The following is a 9712-nucleotide window of genomic DNA, read 5'->3' as shown; positions in this document are numbered from 1 at the left end:
ATATCATATAATGTATAATTTTTCATTTTAATTAGGCCTATATAATAATCATAATTGCCCAGCCTGTATTGCCAGTCGACAAATACTACTCATTCGTGAATTATTAATTATTTTCACAATATTTATTATCTTGTGTTATGTGAAATAAATTCTAAAAGTATTTGCAAGAAATATTCAAAAAATGTGAATCTCTGATAGATTTAGCACGTAGAATTTAACCTGCGTATACATTCCCTAATAATATTTATATTTTTCTTTACCATAAATTAATCATGACTATTTTTTTATTATTTATTCTCATATAAGATTTGAGAACTGGTAAATAAATAAATAAATCTGTTAGAGAAATCATCACCAGTCATAGCAAGGTTCTGTTTAGTTGCAGAACATTAAAATCCTAACCCAAAACACGACAATAAGCACAGCGTTACAAATAATTAAGGAATGAAATGATATTTCCATAATCCCGAAAACACACGTGTCGGTTCTGTTTTGACTACACAGAAATATGGAAAACTTTTTCACGCCGATTCAGTTTAACTCGATTTCCAAATCATTCGAAGCCAAGTGCTCCGTTCTGGAACTGACCGTGAAAATGGAAAACCGCGTTAGATGTTAAATGCCGAGTTCATACTGTGATGTGTATTCTTAGATCTCGCCATTTTCTGGTAGATTTCTTGCCTTGTTGATATCTCATAATTATTTTATACTTCAAACACTGGATTTACATCAATTATTTTTACCTCAACCGATCAGCTAGATTATGACGATAGTCTCTGTCATAATTAGAAAAAATATTAACTCAGTTTTCCTCACAGTACACACAGTACACGCCTTTATTCAAATATAATAATATAAATAAATAAGCCGAGCATTAGAATTGCTGTATTCTCTATGGTTTGTTCTGTTTTTCTAATATTCAACAGTTATCGTATACATGACCGACGGAAACAGATAAATCATACTGGATAATGTTATTCAATTTTTCTTATATAAAACCTATTTGATTTGAAAAATTTGTCGGAAATAAAAAAGATTACAGTCTATAGAATTCCAGTAGTTGCATAAAAACTGAACGTTTGTCGTAGACAAAAATGTATTTAAAATACATGTGATATATCTTAAATTATTAAATATTGGCTCATAATTCAAAATATCAAAATATAACACATACTTGCGGGTAAATATTCCAACTATATAGACCTACTAACCTCGTAAAAGATAGCATATTTTCATTTTTCGGGTTTTGCAAAAAAAACCAACAAAAAAACATGCCTTTTAAGTGATATAATATTCATTTTGATTATATAGTCAGTGTTTGTGTGTTTTTGCCAGTGATTGTATCTTTCCATTTCCATCATAATTTTAGTTGAAGAATAATCTTGAAACAACATGAATATTTGATACGACTTTATTATTAAAATAATTCATCATTCTTTGAAATTTACCTTAATCTGTGCAACGATTCGCTCAATGCACGTGCGGTAGGCGAAACGAATTATCAGTGATCCACCGTCGAGAGGGTGGTGCCTAAGTTTCACTTGATTGACGTTTTGACGCTTCGCAGCCAATGAAACAACGTGAAGCGCAATTACTGAGAGAGGGTTCAAACACATGGGGGTAGGGGAAAACAAAATGCATAGTAAAAGTCACACTGGAATCATATTTACATGTATTCCACAACATTAAATGCTTGGCACCGTACTTAGATTATTGTGGCAAATGGATGAAGCGTTTTCTTAAATTATTATTGTTATTTCACCACAAAACAGCGAGTCTAAGTAAGAAAACTGGCAACGTTAGAAAATAACGGGATTTATTTAACCAACGGTCATTCAATGATGGGTAAGTGAATAAAATTATATATGTTAATTTATAAACAGTGAGAAAAGGTTACATATAATCAATATTCTGTACGCTTTCTCGAAATCAACTGAAAACCATTAATTAATATAAAAATAGAGCTAATTAAATGTTCGATGTATTATATACATATAAAATACACTACAGAGTTATCGGTATTCCATCTTTTACTGCATGATATGAATAAAATAACGAAAAGCATCCAATATAATAATTTTTTAATCTGTGAATATAAACTATCCCCTCCCCCTCTTTTCATGACATTGAATATAAACATAATTCTATTTACTGTTGTTAATAAGATATAACCTATGTGATAAGTTTAGTAAAATAAAGTACATAGTCTATTTAGATGTTTATTGTGTATGCTGTAAAATTTATTTTAAAAAAAATACATTGTTTTATTGTTATCATTGAAAACAAAATCATTTTGTGTGTGTCAATTTATGCAACCTTCAAAAGAATTATTATATAGAAATCATATGCACTTTAAAGTTCTATGTTTGCATGTTACACGTGTGTGTATGTAGAATGTAAACTTCTCGGACACTGAGATGTAATAAACTAACCATTCTGACAGGCATCACCTCGTTCCTTCACAGAACGTGTTATCCGCTGTTTATTTCAAGTCTTAATTCACCAACATGTGGACAAAATAAGATACTAAAGAGACCCAAGTAGACCGTCTACGCCAAGAATCCTTTAGAAATACACAAAAGTGTCAAAATAGAATCGACTTCAGTTTTGTTAGCTTAAAGAACCATAATGTATGTTTCTAAAACATTTCTAAAATGATTATATCATTGACTGCGTTTCCCCATGAAAGGTAAAATGTTCTATAATAAGAAAATTGATTTGATAGAAGAATGAATATATTATTCACCTTTTTTTATTATATAATTGGGATTGCAAAGTAATGTGGTTTCGAAATGAAATGAAATGGGGTTTAACGTCTTACTGTTCTGCGAATTTGGTTTCATTATTCGTGTTCAAGAATAATAAAAAGAACAAAAACAATTTAAACCAAGTATTTATCAAAAATAACGATAAAAAATATATTGGTGAAAATCATTATAAAAGATCTTTAAAAATTATTAACAATGTTAATATTAACATGGACAACAAAATAAAAGTAAAACAAATTTACATCAGAAATGATAAATTTGTTTGCGAAATTATGTCTAGCTGCATCGAATTAAGTTACTTTAGTGAAATTTAAAACTTTATTTATCAGACATACGTAATACACATTTCTTTTTCCAGTCAACCGTGATCAATTGAAATCCTATTACAATGGTGCCTGGAAGTAATTGATGACATCACATTTCTTGACAATATTTAGAATTCTCGGCAAGTTTCTACTACTGATAAGAATGTACCCTCTCTGCATGTTTCCATTGGTTAAAGTTTTATAAACACACTAACTGTCAGATCAAATTATTCACTATAATATATAAAACGAACTTTATTTCAATAAATTTTAGATTTTATAATAAAATTATTCGCTCATTCCCTTCAGTTACGTTTCATATAGAATAAAATATCATACACGTTGGGAATTAATAAAGAAACAGACCCAACTCCTTTAAAAGAAACCTCGTTTCTTTTATAAATTAAATGGCCACGCTCAAGAAAGAGTTTTTGTACTTTTAGGAGTTGGGGTAAAATCTTTTAAACAAGGGATTAATTTTTATTTAGTAGAGTTTAAACCTAAGTTAACTCTTTTGACAAGTGCACGCAAGCTTCTCGGCGCGGGAAAAATCATTACATAAATAGTTAGACAGATTTGTGAGCTGATGAAAAGATTAAAATGTTAGAAACACACACATGTAGTAACTGTAGAAAGAGAGCTTCTTTACATCAGATAACATTTGGTGATAAACATGCAATAGGATACAGGTTTACTCTTACTACAAACTATAGTAAACAAATTAGCCGATTTTTCTCATCTATTGTGTGTAACTTCGAACATAATGTACACACAAAGACAAAACTGGATATACATGTACTAATAAACAGCGTAAAATGTTGCACTTGCGTATAACATTAGGTACAACGTAATATTATGCACAATATCAAATTATACACGATAAATCGTTTATATACAACGTAAACTTGTGACAATATAAATAATATTTAATGTAAAACTATATTCACTGTAAAATTGTATCAATATAAAATTACATTCAATATAAAATGGTATTCAATGTAAAATTGTTTTCAGTGTAAAATTGTTTTCAATGTAAAATTGTTTTCAATGTAAAATTGTTTTTAATGTAAAATTGTATTCAATGTAAAATCAGGTGTTGTGTAAATTTATATAGTATAAAACGTAATATTGTGACGATGTAAGTTTTTATGCAAAATACAATTCAAATTAAATACAAATTATGCACAGTGACTACTGTAATTAATTATTAAATATAGTCTTTAAACACTTTTTATGGAACATGGAATATGCAAAGTAAAGTCAATGAAATCACAAGAATTTGAATCAAAAAAAAAAAAAAAAGGATATAAATAAGGGTAGGAAAAATTGGCCTATATTATGTTTATTCATTTATTTTTTTTAAAAAAAGTCAAAAAGATGAACACACAATTTTATTCTTTTAATGAAATTCCTACAATATCTATCCAGTTATTTTCCCATTTTAAAATACAGAAAAAACCTGTTTCATTTTAATTATCAATTTGTTGACAGATAAATAATCAATCATGGTATGAAACATATTTTAGTCTGGAGTTTCTTACATAATTTACTACCAATTTTCTCATCGCCTCATCTTACGTCAATTTCTGCAAAACAAACATGGCACTGTTACGTCTGCTGAACCCATGGAATATGTGGCATATTTAGGCCGTCTTATGGAAAATTTCGAAGAGAGTGGTGAAACGAAATTCAAAAAGCAGATGAAAGATTTGTAGGGGTATTGAAACTTGGTTTTAGTCGTTAAGTAAAGTGCTGAAATAAGCCGCATTTCTATCACCAAGATACGAAACCGTCGCCGAAGATTTATACACCTTTCAATGTGTTTTCCTTGCTGCCTTTTCCAGATGGGCTTTTCACGTTTCAAAAGAGAAAAAAATATCCGTCTAGTAATATTTTACGAGGCCACGGCATATTTTGTGTGTGAATTTTCGAGTAACTGTATACATTGTGTGAGTTGCCTGTTAAAATTTGCAAGATATCATGTATTTTCATTGGCAAAATATGTAAATTGTATAGATAATGAATATATCAGAGAAAGAGAAACGTTCTCATTTACAATAATCCATCATTTTAACTGTAAAAATGTAAGAAAATGCACCCATTTCACTTAGGTTTTTTTGAGAAAGAGTAATGATAATAATTGAAATGCCTCATTTAAAATGGAAACTTTGGAATTATGAGATTATCATGGAGTCCTGTAAAAAATAAATATACGTAGACCTGACATAACACGTGTTTTCCTTGGATAGATTATATGAATAAATATCATCAATGCATAAACAGATAAAATGTTGTATTAATAATTCTGTATAATATTATATATAAAATTAAAATAGCCATGGAAAATGAATCATTTGTTTTCTCAGATACAAATATAAAACATTAAAACAGAAAACAACAAGAAAGTAACAAATAAAAAGTTTGAAGATTGATATTATTAATCTCATTAAAAATCTATATACCTTATTTATAGTTAAAGAAGTCATAATAATTAATAAAATAATGATTTTCGGTCTGCCTTCATTTGGCTATATAATTATGAGGGGTGGGGTGGGTGGGTCAAATTAGATCCTGTATAACATTTGAGACATATCTGCCAACCCCCTTCAGATATAGACGTTTTAACCAAAAGACGTTTAAAGCGGGGTTTCATGTGTTTTCTTCATGATAATGACTCTTTAAATACCCGAAAACACAACTGTTTTGATTGGGTTTTTATTTTAACAACCAAGGCACAAATTATTTCATTTTTAATCGAAATCTGATAATGGATAAAATGACAATTCAATTTTAAAATAGCAGCCATCTTTATCAGTGGAGGATAACCCCTGACAGTTTCACTTGTCTTCCAGTAATTAGTTTAATTAATTAATCACAAGACCTCACGTTGTTAAGACAGTCAGACGATATAGAGGGAGCTCGTGTTGCTTCTTCTAGTTAGTAAGTATCAGCGACATGTTTGCTATGATGACAGATTTATAGGAAAATTACGTGAAGTTTTCCTTCTATTGACTGTTAGTTGTAAAACGGTGTTAATGACTATAGACATCATTTACATACATAAAGATTAGACACATAAAGTCAAAGATAGACACACATGTACCACCAAAAAGCTAGGTTTTTAATTATATCCAAATTTAAACAGCGAAAGCAAATAGAATTATTAATAGGAATATTTTCATGCTTAAAATTATTTTCCTCACTTTTGTTCTATATTGGCCATCAAGATTTATTATTTGACGGTACCCATACTTTAAGAAATACTAAAACTATTTTTAAACAAACTAATAATACGACTTCGAAATCACAAAAAAAAAGTCAAATAAAATTATAAAACTCCAATGTATGTGTTAAGAATTAAAACCCAGTAGGCACCCATTTATTAAATTTTCGCCAGAATTTTCTAAAGATTTTCTTATGATTGTATGTCACACACCCAATTAACCTTACTGTAATGAAGGTCCTGGGAGTAATCTTACTATCTACAATATATATGACTGACATCTGCCCTATATCGGTAAATTACAATACAAAATTACGAACTTAATGGGGGATAGTTTCAGGCATTAAAAGTAATGGAGAGAAAAAAAATATCGAGTATAATTTCCTACATTGATCAATCCTGATATTTTTCTGAATTTTATATACGCGCTGTCCTGGAAACCAGCGGTTGTTAATATTTCTGAAGGATGTCTTTATCCGGAACACATCTATTTTACTTAATATACATTGTATTATTACACCTGGGATAAGGCCAAGGAAACGTCAGTTTTACTCAAATTCCAATCGCTTGTTGCTGTGCACAACACAACGCAAAATATGTATTTGAAAAAAATTCATAATGTTGATACGTATAGTCAATTCAATCCAAAAATGTATTGCTTCTAATTGGAGTAACTCTTAAAGGATCTAAAGGTGTTGCCGTGATGTATAATTTCGTTTAGTAGAAGCCTGTTTACTGACTTTTTTGGGCACTCTGTGTTGAAACAGGGACATACAATCGAGATCTCAACATTGACTAGATCTTTTCATGTAATTTTTTTTACCGATGACGGCTTTTAATTTTGATTCAGATCGAAGCGGTCTAGCCATTTCAAGTTGAGTAAAAGCAAAGTTTTAAGGCTTCAAGACCAAATTAATGTGGTTTGACAGATTTATCAGCTTTACACTTTGGAAATAATTATTTTAGCCATTTTATGCATTTACAATTTTTATTTCTTTTTAACAGAATATTTTCTTTCTATTTCAGAACATCAGACATACGGGGAGGTGAACCAGCTTGGTGGTGTGTTTGTTAATGGTCGTCCTCTACCTAATGCCATTCGATTGAGAATCGTGGAGCTTGCTCAACTTGGTGTACGACCCTGTGATATAAGTCGTCAGTTACGCGTTTCACATGGATGTGTTAGTAAGATACTAGCCCGTTATAACGAAACGGGATCAATCCTGCCCGGTGCTATAGGAGGTAGTAAACCCAGAGTTACCACCCCTAACGTTGTTAAACATATTAAAGTTTATAAAGATAGAGATCCCGGGATATTTGCGTGGGAAATAAGAGATAAACTTCTAGCTGATGGCGTGTGTGATAAATATAATGTTCCTTCTGTTAGTTCCATCAGTAGGATCCTCCGGAATAAAATCGGCGGCAGCACCGGGAGCAGTGGTAACAGTAGTCCAGGAACAAGCCCTCCACAACAGTTCGATAGCAAACCAATATCTGGATCCATGCACCCACCAACGGCACCCATCTATAACCAGTTTTATCCGTATACGTGTCCCCCACCATCGATGGGCATGCATGGATCCTTCCCCTCCCCTCAGATGCCTCCTCAAGGACATGCTTTGCCAATGAACTATAAGCCTCCGGTGTCTAGTTGTGTGTCGCCGTGTATGATGAGAGCGTGGCCCTCGTCACATTCCGTCACGGACATTTTAGCTTTTAGCCGTCAACCGATGCCAGGCCAACCAGCTCCCATGCCTTCTCATGATAATATGGGTGGTATAGCACAGACTTATAATATGTCGAATTATTATGGAATGAAACCCGGTATGTCACCAATGTATCTACAAAGCTGAAATTTAGGGACCAATCTAACACAGACCTGCTGAGAAATCACGGTGTAATTAAACTCTTAGGTGGACTGATGACAAACAAACTAATAAAAGGTGTTCAGCTCACAATAATCACATGCCAAGTGTGAAGAAGAAAGATGTAGCTAACGTGGAATGACATGAGTAAATTAACACTCGATGATAAATACAACATAAAATCACTGTCTGTCAGTCAGCAGACGAGATAGTTGTTTTTATCCTATTTATTATACATGTATATAAATTGGTATCATCGGCGGACACTTTAATTAAGCCCGTATAATACCTCAACATTTTGGTAAATAGAAATAACAACACAACAGGAAGTGACGCCATCTTTGCCCGCCATAAATGTTTAATTACTATAGATATATGTATTAAGACAGGGTGCCTGATAATATTGCACCATGATGTAAAATGTAAATATCAACGTATAATCTTTTTAAAAATGGAAAGTATGGAAATATTCCATTAAATGTAAAATTCTAAAAAGAATTAACAACTCAAGACAATGATATTTAGTGGAGATACTTTAGTGTATTTATTGTAAATTGTAATATTTAAATATTGTGTTAGTTTTGGTACAATTTTATACCTGAATCTTTGCTCAATAACCTTATCATAATTGATTATAATATTTGTACATTTCATAATTCATTATTTAAAATAATGTTTCATCACTTTAATTTACATTATTCTCTTTATTAAAATTAAAAGCAATTACTAAAAGCTACGTTAGTAGTTTTAGTAATCATAAAAATTACAATCTGTTAATTTTTGAAGTGTTTAAAATTAACATGATAGATCTGGTGCATAAATATTTTAGATTTGAAAAATACAATTAAAGCAGTCTAAACACATATTGAACAGTAGACGGTGCAAAACCTTGTTCCAAATGGATTCCATGTCAAAAATACATACAGCTTAATTCGAAATGGTAATTAAACTTTACTTTCTTCTTTTATTAACTTAATTATATGCTATCCGTTATTTTGTTTTGTCCCAATACATGTTTTTATTTGTTTTTTGGGTTTTTTTTATCATATAACAATTTCTCTTGTAAACTTATAATATTGATTTAAATTTTCTACATGTGTTATTATGTATCACTGCTAATGATATATTTTTGTAGATAAATAACAAATAAATCATGTCATATCATTATTGATATAATACGGTAGTCGTATAATGTGTGATAACTTTAACACTATGGTGGGTGTGTCTCTAGTCAATGACGTCAAACATAAATTATGTTAATTAGATGTAAATAAAAATATTGTTGTATGAATATTTGTAATAATAAAATATAAGGACAATAAAGAACGATTATAGATTAAGAAATAAGTGATATTTGCTTTTTTTTTTTAGCTTAAAATTTAAAGATGCATTATGTAAGATTTTGATAAAGAGCAGACAGTTCTCGCTATAATAGTTAAAACAATAAATACATGTAATGAAAAAGAAATTATTATGTTGAAAATTTCAGCCAAATTACTTCCATTCTGAGCGTAGTTATTGTCGTTTGAAGAAGAATGTAGTCTCGGTTGC

At 30.4% G+C, this 9712-nt stretch overlaps 1 protein-coding gene across 1 annotated transcript; it reads left to right on the top strand.

The window, feature by feature from the left end:
- The first annotated feature begins 1617 nt into the window (after nucleotides 1–1617).
- On the top strand, nucleotides 1618–8411 carry LOC126821723 (paired box protein Pax-1). Its single transcript, XM_050550211.2, has 2 exons — nucleotides 1618–1845; nucleotides 7323–8411. Exons 1-2 carry the CDS (start codon nucleotides 1839–1841, stop codon nucleotides 8147–8149), a joined length of 834 nt encoding a protein of 277 aa, XP_050406168.1. The 5' UTR covers nucleotides 1618–1838; the 3' UTR covers nucleotides 8150–8411.
- The last annotated feature ends 1301 nt before the right edge of the window (nucleotides 8412–9712 follow it).

This window comes from Patella vulgata, chromosome 5 (genome assembly GCF_932274485.2).
Source record: "Patella vulgata chromosome 5, xgPatVulg1.2, whole genome shotgun sequence".
NCBI classification, from domain to species: Eukaryota; Metazoa; Mollusca; class Gastropoda; family Patellidae; genus Patella; species Patella vulgata.
The sequence above is the reverse complement of the archived record's forward strand: the minus strand, read 5'-3'. Positions and strand labels throughout refer to the sequence as shown.